This window comes from Mobula hypostoma, chromosome 8 (assembly GCF_963921235.1).
Source record: "Mobula hypostoma chromosome 8, sMobHyp1.1, whole genome shotgun sequence".
NCBI classification, from domain to species: Eukaryota; Metazoa; Chordata; class Chondrichthyes; order Myliobatiformes; family Myliobatidae; genus Mobula; species Mobula hypostoma.
The window spans coordinates 49474857-49491886 of NC_086104.1; the positions used below are offsets into that span (position 1 = coordinate 49474857).

Genomic DNA, 17030 nt, shown 5'->3' on the forward strand with positions numbered 1-17030 from the left:
GCAGTACGTCATTACAATAAGATTTAATTATCTCTCATTGATGGGTTTGTTTGATCTGTCCCAATCCTGCACATGCTGATGGTGATTAGCACAATGTGACTGCTTGAAATAGAGCTGCCCTGCCCTTTTGCTCCAGTTGGTGTCGCTGCTGTGAGCATCGTGAGTCGCTTCTGAGGCTGGCCGTGTGCATATATCGTGGTGTCGCGTCATGGTTTCCATCATGGCTGACACTGGCTCTCGGGTAAAAGTGGGGCTGTTGATTTTGGAGAGTGAGCAATTTTATACGAATATACAACACTGAACTTTGCCTACATTCTGTAAGTTAGCACATTTTAAGTCAATTTAGCTGAAAATAGTGCCGCTGTAATGCACCATTTGCCCTAATTGGAGGTCACAAACAGAGCACAAGAGCTTTAGTAGTATTTAGGTAAAGGATGGGAGTGCAGGAGAGGTGAGCTGCACAAAAGGAGATGGGGTGGTAGAAGGAGAGTTGTACAAGTGAAGGTGGAAGGTAGCTACACAAATAGAGGGAGGGAGGCAAGAGAGGAGGGAGTGAAAGCCACTGGAGGATCAGAAAAATAGAGATTTCAGGGAGAACAAAGAAATAAGAGGTAGAAGGAATAAAGGCATAGACTATTTTCTAACTGGGGAGAAAATTCAGGAATAAGAGGTGAAAAGGGAGTTGGGAGTCCTCATGCAGAATTCGCTAAAGGTTAACTTGCAAGTTGAGTTGGTGGTAAGAAAAGAAAATGCAATGTTAACATTCATATTGAGAGGGCTAGAAATATAAAGGCAAGGATGTAATGCTGAGGCTTTATAAGGCATTGGTCAGACTGCATTTAGAATATTGCGAACAGTTTTAAGCCTCTTATCTGAGAAGAGATGTGCTGGCACTGGAGAGGGTCCAGAAGAGGTTCACGAGAATGATCTTGCAAAGAAAGAATTTATGTATTAGGAGTGTTTGATGGCTGTGGACCTGTATTCGATGGAGTTTAGAAGAATGACAGGGGATCACATTGAAACCTATTGAATAATGAAAGGCCTAGATAAAGTGGATGTGAAGAGGATGTTTCCCATAGTGGGTGAATCCAGGACCAGAGGGAAGAGCCTCGGAATAGAAGGACATCCCTTTAATAAAGAGATGAGGAGGAACTTCTTTAGCCGGAGGGTGAAGAATCTGTGGAGTTCATTGCCACAGATGGCTGTAGAGGCCTAGTCACTGGGTATATTTAAACCAGAGTTTGATAGTTCTTGATAGTTAAGGGTATCAAACGTTAGCAGGAGAATAGGGTTGACAGGGACAATAAATCAGCCATGACAGAATGGCAGAGCAGACTCAATGGGCTGACTGGCCTAATTCTGGTCCTATGTCTTATGGAAAGAGAATAATGAAGAGAATTCGGAAAAGAAAGACCATATAACTGAAGCATTAACTTCATTTTGGGATAAATGCAAACATCCCTTTACAGTATTTGGTTATTTTCTGTTTATCGACAGATAAATCATCTTTACCCCTTTACTGCTCCTATGGTTTGATTTATCATTCTTTGATTCAAAACAATGAGCTATTAGAAGCATCCTATTCTATCTCCTTTCATCCAAGTATTTCAAGCGTAAGCCACAAGGATACCCATCAATTCTATGGCTTGTTTTACTCCCTTTATCTAAAACTGATCAAATGCTTTCAAGATGTTATATAAATAGGATTGAAAGGCACTCCCCCCGTGAATCATGCAGTAATACCTTTGGCTTTGGTATTCTGAATCCTCATCCAATATGCAACTGTAACAATTAAGGAGCTTTGTTTTGCATGAAAATAATTCAATTTCATTAGTTTAAAAATTGATACTGATGAAGTCAAGTTTAATCAGAGCAACTTACATCATGCATTCCAAAATAGTTCAAGATGACTTTACACCTTCCTAAAATTTAGCAACTAAGTGTTCACAGAGTCATGCAGCCGCATTTGGTCAGCCTGTCCACCTACCCATGCCATTAAGTTTCAGGCCAAACAGAAAATCCAGCCTTTCCTCCATTTCCTACAAATTTCAGAAATAGATCTGGATTTAGCTGAGTGGTGCCCACTATGCACAACTACTGCTTGGAAGACCAATCAGCTCACACTTAATATCCACAACATTCAGAAGTGTTCAAAAGCAATTAAAAGTGATTAGACCAGATACAGTAATTTACCAATCTTCTCCCCATCATGTGAAGTATGCCATTACGGACAATAAAATTATTACTCTTACTGAAAATACAAAGGTACATTTGAATATAAAATGTTGATTCTATTATCCAATGTTGATTTGCGAACCACTAGCTTTTTAGTATCAGAAAAACAGTGCAGGCCATTTGGCCCAAATACTGTGCCAACCATTTAACCTACTCTGAGAGCAATTTTACCCTATCCTCCCACACAACCCTCTATTTTTCTTTCGTCAATGTGTCTATGAGTCACTTAAATATCCTTAATATATCTGCCTCTATCACCACCCCTGGCAAAACATTCCACATCTAGTATTGGCTATAAACAAAAACTACCACTGACATCACCACTACAATTTCTTTCAATCACCTTAAAATGAATTTGAACACAAATAAAATTTATGATGAAGACAAAAATATCAATAGCTGCATGTCAGATCTTCCTTAGAAATCATTCAAATTTTAAAATACTTTAAAAAACAGAAAGACAGATTGATGTGTGACAAACTGCAGCAAATAAGGCCAGCAGGATACATTTCAGTATATTCATTAATAAATTATAAATCAGGCATTTGACAAGGAACAATAGCCTACCTGTGCGTGAAAGAGAGCTAAACCTTTAGCAGTGTGAAGGGGAATTAGCACCTTCATAAGAAATTGTTTATGTTCTGCTTTCAGTGGCAGTGCAAACCCATTAATAATACTGAAAAAGAAATATAGAAATTAATCTATTAATATGTAAAGCTATTACATTTTAAATTATTCAAATTACTTCAGAGCAGAGTTTTACAGTACATAAACATACTTTCAGTGCTAATTAATCTATTTTAAAATCTAAAAATATATCCTGAGTGTGTTACCCAACAGAATTAGACACAGAGCCACAAAGATATTAGACAGTTGGATCAAAGAGTTGTGTTTTAAAACATGCTTTAAAGATAATTGCAATGGAGATTAGGAGAGAATTTATTACAGCAACTCTAGAACACACAACCCTGGCTGCTGAAGGAATATTACAAAGAAGTTTTGGGACTGGAGACTATAAAATTATGGAAGAGGAAGGTTTAAAGGGATTTGAAAACAAGGATGAGAAAATCAACACATTAACTTAACTGGTAGACAATGTGGATTAGCTAGCACAAAACTGATGTGTTAATGGAACATGATTAACAGCAAGGAGCAGAACCTGGGTGACCTCAAGCTGGTAGAATGCAGGTCCAGGAGTACATTCCGGAGGTAATAAGGAATTCCATCAGCAGATGATCAATGGGTGATCATGGACAATGGGTGGCAACGCAGAGATGTTGGGAATACTTTATTCAAAGAGCCCCATGGGGTCATATATTATGGCTTAGTCCTGGCATTGTCAGGGAATGAGATAGAGACTAGAGACAAAGCTTACAGCAAAAAAAAAGTAATGACAATGGACTGAAGATAACTTTTTTTATTCGGAAGAAATTTATGTACATTCATTACTGTAAAGTCAGACAGTAACAATGTCAACTTAAAATAAGTGGTGATGTACCTCTGTTGTCGGCATCATACAATATGGAAAATCAAAGTAAATTTATAATCAAAGAATACACGTCACCAACATACAATCCTGAGATTCATTTTCTTGCGGGCAATTACAATAAATACAAGAAACACAACAGAGCAGATGAAAGACCACACTCAACAAGGTGGACAACCACCAGTGAGCAAAACAAAAACCCAATAACAAATTGTGCAAATACAAAAAGAAAGAGAAAACAGGAAATAATAATAGTAATAAATAAGCAATGAAAACTCCTTGAAAATGAGTCCATTTCAGTGGGGAAAATACAGTGATGGGTGAGTGTAGTAGAGTGACGCTATGGCCTCTGGTTCAAGAGCCTAATTTTATATATAGGCACCCGTTAGTCTCGTGAGGCCATGGATTTGCGTCTTGGAAGTTTTCCAAGGCGCAGGCCTGGGCAAGGTTGTATGGAAGACTGGCTTCCCATGCTGCAAGTCTCCCCTCCCCACGTCACTGATGTTGTCCAAGGGAAGGGCACTAGGGCTGATACAGCTTGGCACCGGTGTCGTCGCAAAGCAATGTATAGTTACGTGCCTTGCTCAAGGACACAACATGCTGCCTCAGCTAAGGCTCAAACTAGCAACCTTCAAATCATTAGACCGATGCCTTAACCACTTGGCCACAAGCCAACACTAATAGTTGAATAGTGAAAGGAAATAACTGCTCCTGCACCTGGTGCTGCAGATCCTGAAGCTCCTTTCGTACCTTATTGATGGCAGTAGCGAGAAAAGAACGTGGGCTGGATGGTGGGGGTCCGAGATGATAGATGCTGCTTTCCAGCAACAGCACTTTGTGTAGATCTGCTCAATGGTGGGGAGAGCTTTACCCGTGATGGACTGGGCTGCATCCACTAATTTTTGAAGGCTTTTCTGTATGTAACCCTGAGGTTCGGCCAGCATGCATTTGTCTAGGGTAAGACAGCCTCTAGCCCAAACTGAGAAATCTCATTTGTGTGGATGCTGCGTGATGTGTTACAAATCCAAATCACATAATATCAGACAGTACACTGTATGCAAGTAAACGATTGAACTTTATAAATCTTAATCTGACTACAGGGTTAGTAAAGAAAATAAAAAGGGCAAACGCGAGTTGACTTCATTAACTTTGCCTCCAACTTTCACCCTGCCCTCAAGTTTACCTGGTCCATTTCTGACACCTCCCTCCCCTTTCTAGATCTTTCTGTCTCTATCTCTGGAGACAGCTTATCTACTGTTGTCTACTATAAGCCTACGGACTCTCACAGCTATCTGGACTATTCCTCTTCTCACCCTGTCTCTTGCAAAAATGCCATCCTCCTTCTCGCAATTCCTCCGTCTCTGCCGCATCTGCTCTCAGGATGAGGCTTTTCATTACAGGACGAGGGAGCTGTCCTCCTTTTTTAAAGAAAGGGGCTTCTCTTCCTCCACCATCAACTCTGCTCTCAAACGCATCTCCCCCATTTCACGCACATCTGCTCTCACTCCATCCTCCCACCACCCCACTAGGAATAGGGTTCCTCCTTGTCCTCACCTACCTCCCCACCAGCCTCCGGGTCCAACATATTATTCTCCGTAACTTCCGTCACCTCCAACGGGATTCCACCACTAAGCACATCTTTCCCTCCCCGCCCCCTGTGCTTTATGCAGGGACTGCTCCCTACACAACTTCCTTGTCCATCTGTCCCCCCCATACCTCCCCACCGATCTCCCTTCTGGCACTTATCCTTGTAAGCGGAACAAGTGCTACACATGCCCTTACGCTTCCTCCCTCACCACCATTCAGGGCCCCAGACAGTCCTTCCAGGTGAGGCAACACTTCACCTGCGAGTCGGCTGGGGTGATATACTGCATCCGGTGCTCCCGATGTGGCCTTCTATATATTGGTGAGACCCAACGCAGACTGGGAGATTGTTTCGCTGAACACCTATGCTCTGTTCACCAGAGAAAGCAGGATCTCCCAGTGGCCACACATTTTAATTCCACGTCCCATTCCCATTCTGATATGTCTATCCACGGCCTCCTCTACTGTAAAGATGAAGCCACACTCAGGTTGGAGGAACAACACCTTATATTCCGTCTGGGTAGCCTCCAACCTGATGGCATGAACATCGACTTCTCTAACTTCCGCTAATGCCCCAACCTCCCCCTCGTACCCCATCCGTCATTTATTTATATACACACACACACATTCTTTTTCTCTCTCTCCTTTTTCTCCCTCTGTCCCTCTCACTATACCCCTTGCCCATCCTCTGGGCTTCCCCCCCCCTTTTCTTTCTCCCTGGGCCTCCTGTCCTATGATCCTCTCATATTCCTTTTGCTAATCAACTGTCCAGCTCTTGGCTCCATCCCTCCCCCTCCTGTCTTCTCCTATCATTTTGGATCTCCCCCTCCCCCTCCCACTTTCAAATCTCTTACTAGCTCTTCTTTCAGTTAGTCCTGACGAAGGGTCTCGGCCCAAAACGTCGACTGTACCTCTTCCTAGAGATGCTGCCTGCCCTGCTGTGCTCACCAGCAACTAAAAAGAAAAAAGGGGCCCATTTTAATGAAACAGTCTAAAATGCACGTTGGAGCTCATGGAATTGTCCATTCGACCCCCATCGACCTCCTCCGAGCGACACTGACCGTCAGACCCTCGCTCCGAGTCCACTCCGTCTGGCAGTCTACCAACTTTTTCCATTTGTGTCTTCTCTCTTCATCTCTCGCTGACAAAAGACCGCAAAATCCCTGCTCCCAAACCCACAAGAAAGAACAACATGCCTTTCATTGGCTAGCATACATTCCAAAGCCCCCATTATCTCTAGTCATAACCTAAACATTGCTGCTACACATAAACCATAACCTTAGCTGTGAAACATTACAGAGAGACCATTACATTAGCAGTGAAACCTTACACTCTCCCCACCAAATTTAGTCATGTCCTCATGACATTGAGATAATTTGCCAACCCTTCCTGCAAAACACAAAGTCCAATCCAGGTGCAAAAAGCAGTGACATAGCCCCCCAAAACGGTAGGGGTCACATTCCGTTCCCCCAGTGCTATGTAGGCCAGCCTATCCGGTGGTCTCCTAATTCTCTCGAGAGCTCCGTACCCCGTACTCTTCAGGCTCAGACACTACTGGAGAAACTTTCGGTATACCTGGTGAGGCCTCCCCGACCTATGCCTCGTGCCCACGTGCAACTCGGATCCCTGTCCTACAGCCGAGTCCCACTTCATCCCTTGCAGGGTCCCGCTGCATCCCAAGCTGTCCCCCTACTTCACCTGACTAGGTGGGAGAAAGGCTGGAAATCTCTCCCTCAATCAATGGGGAGTTAGCAAAAGGCGGCATATAACGCACATCCAGGTCCTCATCCTCCGAATCAGTATCCCTCTCAGTAGCGGGAGCCGGCCTAACCTCTCCTGTTGTGGGCCCTGCAGCCACCCTGTGTCTCCACAGAGTCCCCTTACTCAATGTAGGTTCCAGGTTGGTCTCTGGGTCTACCTGCATCTCTTATCCCAGGGACAGCAGGTGGTTCTGATGGAGAATCTTGGCAGGCCTATTCCCATCCTCTGATTCCACCCGAAAAACTGGTAGGTTTGGCATTTGACTCTGCACCACACAGGGCTTAGCTGCCCAGTGGTCCACCAACTTACGTTTCCCAGGTAACCCCAAATTCCTTATAAGGACTCGGTATCCCCGCAGGAGTTGGGAGAACCTCACCTTTTGATCATACTTCCTCTTATTTCCTTGATTCTGCTTGGCAGCTGCGACCCCAAATAATTCATAAGCCCTTTTCAGCTCTCTTCCCATGTCAGACAGATAAGTCTTCCATGGTAAGTCACCCTTGTCAGTCCCAAAACAAAGGTCAATGGGCAACCTTGCCTCATGCCCAAACATCAGATAATATGGCGAGTACCCAGTAGCTTCATTTTGAGTACAGTTGTAACTGTGAACCAGATGTCAAATATGTTGACTGCATCTGCTCCTCTTCTTGCTGATTTCCAGGGACCCGAACATGTCTAGGAAGGTCCAATTAAACCTCTTGGGCAGGGGATTACCCTGTGGGTGATAGGGCGTGGTCCTCAACTTTTCGACCCCAAGCATGCCCAGTAACTCATGGATGAGCCTGATCTCGAAATCCTGTCTCTGATCACTATGTATCTTCCTGGGAAGGCCATAATAAATGAAATACTTCTCCCACTACACTTTGGGCACCGTGGACGCCCTCTTGTCCTTGGCAGGGACAGCCTGCGCATATCTGGTGTAGTGGCCCATAATGACTAAGACATTCGCCGTGTTGCTGGCATAGGGTTCTGTTGACAGGAAATCCATACACATCAGGTCCAGGTATGGATTTGCTGTCAGTTGAACTCTGCAAGTGGGACAACGGAGCTACCTGCGTAGGCAGTGTTTTCCACAGTATGCATCGAATGCATGACTTGCAGTATTCTTCGACCTCTGACTTCATCCGGGGCCAGTAAAAGCAATCTCTGAGCAATCCGTAGGTCTTTTCCACCCCCGAATGTCCAGAATCATCATGAAGTTACTTCAACGCAATCCTCTGATACTTCTCTGGCAGAACCCGCTGGCAACACCGAGGTCGGTCCGGGGGTGATGTGACCCAGTACAAGATCTGGTTCCACAACTCCAACCAACACCATTCTCTCAGTAATGGAGGCACCGACGCATGTTTCGTCTTCTCTGCCTGAGCCATGTCTCCCTTTTCAACCGCTGACCAAATGGTACCGATGCTCCGATCATCTCACTGAGCAGCTGCCACTTCCCCAGAACTCAATTCTGGCAGCTTAGTTGTCTTCAGAGCAGTCAGGTTACAATAAACTTCGGGGGATGGTGTCATCGGAAGCTCCCAATTGATCCACCACTTGATCCTGCCCCTCCTTTCCCTCTGCCCTCATGTTGATGGCAAACTGACACATGGCCATCACCCCAGGGGCAGGAACACTCTCCCACTCTTTGTTCCTGTCCAATCCCTCATGCACCCATCCGGACAAAGCATCAGCATCGATGTTCCGACTTCCCGGCTGGTACTTCAGGCTGAAATCATAGGCAGACAACACCGTCAACCACCGATGGCCTGTGGCATCCAGTTTCGCCGAGGTCAGTATATAAGTTTGGAGATTGTTGTCTATCCTCACCTCAAACTTGGCCCTGTAGAGGTAGTCACTCAGCTTATCCACCACTGCTCATTTCAACACCAGAAATTCCAATTTGTGTGTGGGATAGTTTTTCTCAGATGATGACAGACTCCGGCTGACAAATGCAACAGGTTTCAACCTGGTGCCCTGATCCTAATACAGGACGCCCCCCAACCCCTCTCCGCTGGCATCCACGTGCAGTACATATGACAATCGGGAGTCCGCAAAAGCCAGTACAAGCACCTGGGTTAGCAGCTACTTCAACGACTTGAAAGGTCTCTTCACATTTTGCATCCCACCTCGGTCCAAAGGGCTTTGACGGGCTAAGACACTCTCCACCTTCCTGTCCTTTTCTTCACCCTCCCTTTCTTCCCCAACGGAGGATAACCGCACAGAAGCTGATTCAATGGATGACTCATTTTTGTGTAGCCTTTCACGAATCTCCGATAGTAACTACAGAACCCGAGGAATGAGTGCAGAGCACTCATAGTCTGGAGTCTTGGCTAAGTGGTCACCGCCCCTATCTTAACCGGATCTGTAGCTACTCCATCTCCTGAGACTATGTGCCCATCATAGCTAATAGATGTTTTGCAGAACTGGCGCTTGTCCAGGGAAAGATTTAACCCTTCAGCTTTCATGCGACCAAGCACCTTCAGTAGCCTCGCTTCATGTTCCTCCAAGATGGATCCAAACACTATGAGGTCACCCAGATACACCAATACCTCAAGCAAGTTCATATCCCCCACCGTCTTCTCCATGACCCGCTGAAAGGTTGCAAGGGCTCCCGATATGCCCTGGGGCATCCTTTCAAACTGGAAAAATCCCAGGGGACATATAAATGCTGTCTTCTTTTTGTTGGCCTCACTCATGGGGATCTAGTAATATCCTCTCCTCAAGTCCAACGCACTTCGCACCATTCAGACAGCCCAGCGCGTCTTCGATCCTTGGAACCGTATACTGGTCGGGGACGGTGCGCCTGTTCGGAGTCCTACAGTCCACGCACACCCATATCTTCCTATTCTTCTTTCCAGCCACTACTACTGGGGACACACAAGGGCTTCGGGACTCGGTGATGATCCCAGCTTCCTTCAGCTTACACAAATGCTGCCGAACGCCCTCCACCTCTGCAGAAGCCAGTCTCCACGACCTCTCTCTAAACGGGGTATCCTCGGTCACCCGGATAGTGTGATGAGTGCTCTTAGAACAACCCATATCAAACTCGTCAGTGGAAAAGACACCTTCCAGCTTCAACATCTTCTTTACCAACCTCCTCTTCCAACCTGCAGGAACCGGGGAGTACCCGAAGTTGAATGACTCAGTGGTCAACTTTCCCCTTTTTCCAATAGTTTCTCCCCAGCTTGTCTGAGAGGGACACTAGACATTACCGTCACAGGGAACAGATGCACGAGGGACATCCCCCGCCTGAAGGTGACCTCCCTCTTCGTAGTGTTCTTGACAATCACTGCCATCCTGCTCGCTTGTAAACCGAGGGCTTCTGCAGTTTGGGTCTCACTAGTACCAAAGCAAGAAATCCCGACTCCCCCTTGTGGTCTTCCAGAGTGTCCACTAAGAGGGCCTTGTCCTCAGGCAGTCCGGGAAATTTGGGGTCCCCATCACTCTCGCTACTTCTTTGGGCCGTAGCACCATTGGTTTCGCCTGGGTGAACCACAGACAGTCCCTCATCTAAAGTCAGTATCCATCCCATTGCATCCATGCACTTCCTCAAAAGCAGCTCAAAACACCAGGTGCACAGACAATGTTCCCAGAAAGCTCTCCCCAGCTTCTCCTTGCAGGCCCCCATGAGCCTCCTCACAAGAGGTGTGTTGGTCCTCACCAGAAATGAAATACAGCCCTTCTCAATGGGGTCCAGACAAACCAGCACCAATGTATCCAGAACCGCAGACACTCCCACATCAGCCTCCAAAAACTCCAGCTTCACTGACAAATAACCGTCGTATGGATAATCACCAGCACTGATTCCCCAGATCTCCAATGCTCTGAATGGTGTTAATGGTAAATGCTTCAGATACCGGTTAAAAACGAATGGTACAACGTGACCTGTGACCTGGTGTCGAATATGGCTTTAGTACAAATACCCTCTATCCATAGCAACACATTGGAGCATGGTCCCACTAAGCCTTCAGGAATAGGGCCTTTTGCTTTCCGGGGTCCCTTGGTATATTGCTGGGAACATGTTCCCCCAGAGACACCAGGCCGTTCCCTCACCAGGTCTCTTCTATTTTTTCCCAACAACTTTCTCTGCTTAGGTACCCAGGGGCTCACCCTCCTCCTCGCGTGACATTGGCTGCCAGCAGCCCTCCGCACCGTTCGTTCCCTTAGGGAATCCGACCTTCCCCCCCCCCCCACCGTCAGATCCATCATATGGGGGGGGGGGGTCACACCCACTAATAACAGTCGAGACACCTCAGTTCTCAACTCTGCCACTATCTCCTCTACCGCTCCCCAGGGCAGGCTATCTGTGGTCACTTCACAAGGGGCTACTACTGAGGACTGTACCTTGCTGACGAGCCCTCCCGCACCTCTGACGTGTCCTCCTCCTCCAGTACCTCTCTGATCAGCTCAAGAAAGAGGGGGCACGTCTTACGAGACTGTCGGAGACCCCAAGCAATCAGGTCCTGGGACTGAGTGTTCTTGGCTATCTGGTCCATTCTTAACTGATCCACCTCAGCAGCCTGAATGACCCCTCTGCACCACGGGCAATTTAGCTGCCTCTCTAGCCGATAAACTGTAAGCAGAAAGCTTCTCCCCCTTCTCCTGACACATGCTCTGAAACCCCACCATGAGCTCCAGTGGGCTCCCTGTCATACCAAAGGCGCTCTCCAATGCGCCCAGATAATCAGCAATGCTAGCTAAGGATTGGTGTGTTTCCAGATCTCACCACATCACCGGCCACCCACTCAAACTTTCAACCAATCTCTGTCGCTTTACGCCATCAGGACACTGCCACTCATCTTACAACTGAGAGGTCTGCTCAGCCCAAGTCTCATACTCCTCTTCCCCTTCAGGGGTGGGCGTTATTCCAGAGAATAGGCAGAGCTTACCACAGCAGCGAGTTTGAACCTGGGCCTTTCCATCGCCAAAGAGGTAAGGGCAGATACTACCTCAGAATTCTCACTTTTCACTGGGGGACGGGGACGAATTAGACATTCCAAATCCGACCAGTCCTTCCCCTCACTCCTCAGAAACGATAAAACCCTGTCTATGAAGTCTCCGCCCCCAGCTACGGGAAGCTCGACTTGTGACTCTGACCACTCCGCTACATTCTCCTCCTCCCTGACAGTATGGACAAGCCATGGCCCTGCCTCACCTGGGGCGCCGACAGAAGTAGGCAGTTCCACTGCCGTTACGTCAGTATTAGTCTGAACTAAAACAAGGTCTGAGCCCGCCATTTTATCAGGCCTCTGCACTACAACCTCAACTTTACCAACAGCTTTAACCATACATAAATATTGAATTAACAATTCACCTGGTGTATGAATAAACACCCCACTCAACACGCACACATTAGTTACTGGTAACCCTATGGAGGCACATCAGCGCTCCGCCCTGCCAGCATCCATACCAGCACAGACATAAACACACAATCCACTGGTTCAATGCTCAGGGCAATCATTCAGTATCCAACGGAATCAATCCCAAACGATACCCCAACAATTGTAACCCTGAGGTTCGGCCAGCATACATTTGTCTAGCGTCTACGTTTAGCCCAGCCAAACAGAGAAATCTCTTTTGTGTGGATGCTGCGTAATACGTTGCCCGGTTACAAATTTGAACTGCAAAATGTCAGACAGTACACCGCATGCAATTAAACGAATGAACTTTATAAATCTTAATCTGACTATAGGGTTAGTAAAGAAAATAAAAAGTAAAAGGGCCCATTTTAATGAAACAGTCTAAACGTTGGAGCTCACGGAATCATCCATTCAACTCCCATCGACCTCCTCCGAGTGTTGCTGACCGTCGGACCCTCACTTCGAGCCCACTCTGTCCAGCGGTCTACCAATTCTTTCCATTCATGTCTTCTCTCTTCATCTCTCGCCGACAAAAGACCACAAAATCCCAGCTCCCAGACCCACAAGAAAGAACTACGTGCCTCTCATTGGTTAGCATATATTCCAAAGCCCCCGTTATCTCTAGTCAAAACCCAAACATTGCTGCTACAGAGAAACTATTACCCTAGCAGTGAAACATTAGAGAGAGGCAATTACATTAGCAGTGAAACCTAACACGTACAAGAGCATTGGTGTTTTCATGCCAGGCTGTGATGCATCCAGCCAATATACTCGCCACCACACATCTATATGTAGTCCCCTGGTAAGCCTCAGGCTTGCTCAACTCGCTTTCCTCTAGGGGGAGCAGCCTTCAGCCCTGCCAAACTGGGTAATCAAGTTGTGTGGATGCTGTGTGATGTACCCCACCCCGCCAAATAACAGACAATACACCATATGCGATTAAATGATTACACTTTATAGATCTTACTGGAACTATGTAATTAATAGATAAAATATGAAAGGAAAATAAAAGGCACCAAACTTAACAAAGTTCAACCACTTCGTGCACAACAGTCGGAGCTCAATTAACAGAGTCTTCTTTCCACCATTTGATCCTTTCGACCCGCCGCCTGGGACCAACCACGGTGGTCGACCAGACGCTCCAGACAAGTCTGATTTCGTCTCCTCTCCTCGCCGAAGACCCTGGGCCTCGGACTCCCGCACAGGGTCCGTCCCGCCGCCCAGCTTACAGCATTGCGCCTCCTCTGCCCCCATCCACCTTCTCCCCCACGAAAAACAATAGCTTACAGACATGCAAGAAAGAATAATATCTATCCCAATTGGTTCGTTCTCTCTCTTATCAATAATATAACCCAAACAAGCAGAGAGAGAGAGAGAACTCCTTACATCGCAGTTATTAATACAGAAGAGCCATTTTAATTATAACATAACAAAGAAGCCATCTTGTTAGCCTTCGCAGTAACATACAAGAAGAAACCCCTTACACTCTCCCCCCACTAAATAAAGTCATGTCCTCATGACTTCTAAATAACTTGCCAACCATTCCTGCAGACACAAAAACCCAATCCAGGTACAAACAGTCACATTGCTCCCCAAACAGTAGACCTTATGCCCACGGGCGCTACATAGGCCAACTTATCTGCGAGTTTCCTAATCCTCCGAGACTTCTGTACCCCTTCACCTAAACCCTTCAGGCTCGGACACTACTGGGGATACCTCGGGTCTGCTTGCCAAATTGCTACCTGCTGAACCGTGTCTATGCCCACCTGGACAAGCCAGCGAGCACTGTGAGGGTCATGTTTTTTGACTTCTCCAGTGCATTCAACACTATCCGCCCTGCTGTGCTGGGGGAGAAGCTGACAGCGATGCAGGTGGATGCTTTCCTGGTGTCATGGATTTTTGATTACCTGACTGGCAGACCACAGTACGTGGGCTTGCAACACTGTGTGTCCGACAGAGTGATCAGCAGCACTGGGGCTCCACAGGGGACTGTCTTGTCTCCCTTTCTCTTCACCATTTACACCTCGGACTTCAACTACTACACAGAGTCTTGTCATCTTCAGAAGTTTTCTGATGACTCTGCCATAGTTAGCTGCATCAGCAGGGGAGATGAGGCTGAGTACAGGGCTATGGTAGGAAACTTTATCACATGGTGTGAGCAGAATTATCTGCAGCTTAATGTGAAAATGACTATGGAGCTGGTGGTAGACCTGAGGAGGGCTAAAGTACCGATGACCCCTGTTTCCATCCAGGGGGTCAGTGTGGACATGGTGGAGGATTACAAATACCTGGGGATATGAATTGACAATAAACTGGACTGGTCAAAGAACACTGAGGCTGTCTACAAGAAGGGTCAGCGCTGTCTCTATTTTCTGAGGAGACTGAGGTCCTTTAACATCTGCCGGACGATGCTGAGGATGTTCTACGAGTCTGTGGTGGCCAGTGCGATCATGTTTGCTGTTGTGTGCTGGGGCAGCAGGTTGAGGGTAGCAGACACCAACAGAATCAACAAACTCATTCGTAAGGCCAGTGATGTTGTGGGGATGGAACTGGAATCTCTGACGGTGGTATCTGAAAAGAGGACGCTGTCCAAGTTGCATGCCATTTTGGACAATGTCTCCCATCCACTACATAATGGATTGGTTGGGAACAGGAGTACATTCAGCCAGAGACTCATTCCACCAAGATGCAACACAGAGCATCGCAGGAAGTCATTCCTGCCTGTGGCCATCAAACTTTACAACTCCTCCCTTGGAGGGTCAGACACCCTGAGCCAATAGGCTAGTCCTGGACTTATTTCCTGGCATAATTTACATATTACTATTTAATTATTTATGGTTTTATTACTATTTATTTATGGTGCAACTGTAACAAAAACCAATTTCCCCCCAGATCAATAAAGTATGACTATGACTATGAAATCCTCTCTCAATCTCTCACTCATGCCCCCACTGCAATTCGAAGCTCCCTGTCCCGTGTCCAGGGCCCCGCTTCTTTTCCTTCAGGGTCCTGCTGTAACCCAGGCTGCCCACAGCTAGCCCTCCCCACTACACCCAACTCAGTGGGAGAAGGGCCAAAAGTTTCTTCCTCAATCAAGGGGAAGTTAGCGAAAGGCAGCATGTACCACACATTCTGCACATCATCCTTCGAATCCATATTTTTCCTCATTCCCTCGATCAGTAGCTGCTGTTTGATTTTCTCCAAACTGAAGTACTTAGCCTGGGCTGCCTCTGCAGCCTCTTCAGCCTCCTGCAATCAAGACATCAGCTTCTTCTCTGACTCCTCCAACTCTTGCCCGAGTCTCAGCAGTTCTGACTCACCCTTCATGTCCATCTCCATCTGGGACGCAATTACACCACCAGCTTCTTCCAATCTGTTCTGGATCGATTTCTTGAGTTTCTGCTGATCCTTTCAAAGGTTGGTCATTGTTTCGTCTCTCTGGATTAATTCATCAGTAAATGACAGTAGTTTCGGATCAGAATTACGTTTCCCCGTCTCCACTTTGACGAGCGTGAACTCCAATTCTTCAATGGTTGTCTGGGGTTTCGGCACTCACCTCACATCATAGTCCCCCAAGGCGAACCCAAACCCTCGGCGATCATCCACATATGCCAAAACTCCAAACACCTCCACATCCTCCATGGTCTTACCCATGCCCCGCGGGAAGGTTGCAGGGGCTCCGGATATGCCCTGTGGCATCTTTTCGGATCGGAAGAATCCTAGGGGACTTATAATGGCCGTCTTCTCCTTGTCGGCTTCACTCATCGGGATCTGGCAACATCCACTCCTCAGATCCAGCACATTAAACCACATCGCACCATACAAATAGACGATAGCATCTTCGACCCTCAGGGCCGTATTCTGGTCAATGATAGTGCGCCTGTTCAGAGTCCTATAATCCACTCACACGCTGCCTACGTCTTCCACGGCTACAGGGTCCAGTCGCTACAACCTCCCTCTCACCGAGGTGTCTTCAGCGGTCAACTCCCCTCCCTCGTGGTATTTCAGAGCGTCTACTAAGAGGGTCGCACCCTCAGATACTTCCCCCAGGCCGTACCACAATCGGCTCTCGTTTAAATTCGGTACCGGCCCAAGGTTGCTACACGTCCTCACAAGCAGCTTGAAACACTGGGTGCACAGACAATGCCCCATGAACTCCAATTTCACTGACCAATAATCGTCTTCTGGATAATCACTGGCACTGGTACCCCAAATCTCCAGTGCCCTTAATGTTGTCAAGGGTAAATGCTTCAGAAACCGGTTGTAAAACGAACTGTACAACAACTTGACCTGCGCCCCAGTGTCGAGGATGGCTTTAGCATAGCTTCCATCTATCCGTAGCGACACACGGGGGCGTGGTCCCCCTAAGCCTTCAGAAATAGGGTCTTTTCCTTTCTGAAGTTCCTTGGTACATTGCTGGGAAAGTGCTCCCCGAGAGACCCCAAGCCGTTCCCCCACTGGGCCTCCACTAAGCTGAACAACTGAGGGAGTGGCTGATCCCCTTAAATGACCCCCCTGGCACTGCAAGCCATTTAGCTGCCCCCCTAGCCAGAGAAGATAGACTGAAATCTTTTCCCCAATCTCCTGACACAGGTATGGGAAGCCCCCTCATGCACTGC

General features: G+C 47.1%; 1 protein-coding gene across 1 annotated transcript in view; it reads right to left on the bottom strand.

Moving 5' to 3' along the window:
• Positions 1-17030, bottom strand: part of ppp2r5a (protein phosphatase 2, regulatory subunit B', alpha isoform) — a 171126-nt gene that overhangs the window by 44463 nt on the left and 109633 nt on the right. The window contains exon 7 of the mRNA XM_063055821.1: positions 2803-2911. Within this exon, the coding sequence (XP_062911891.1) occupies positions 2803-2911 (109 nt within the window). The remainder of the gene's footprint in view (positions 1-2802; positions 2912-17030) is intronic.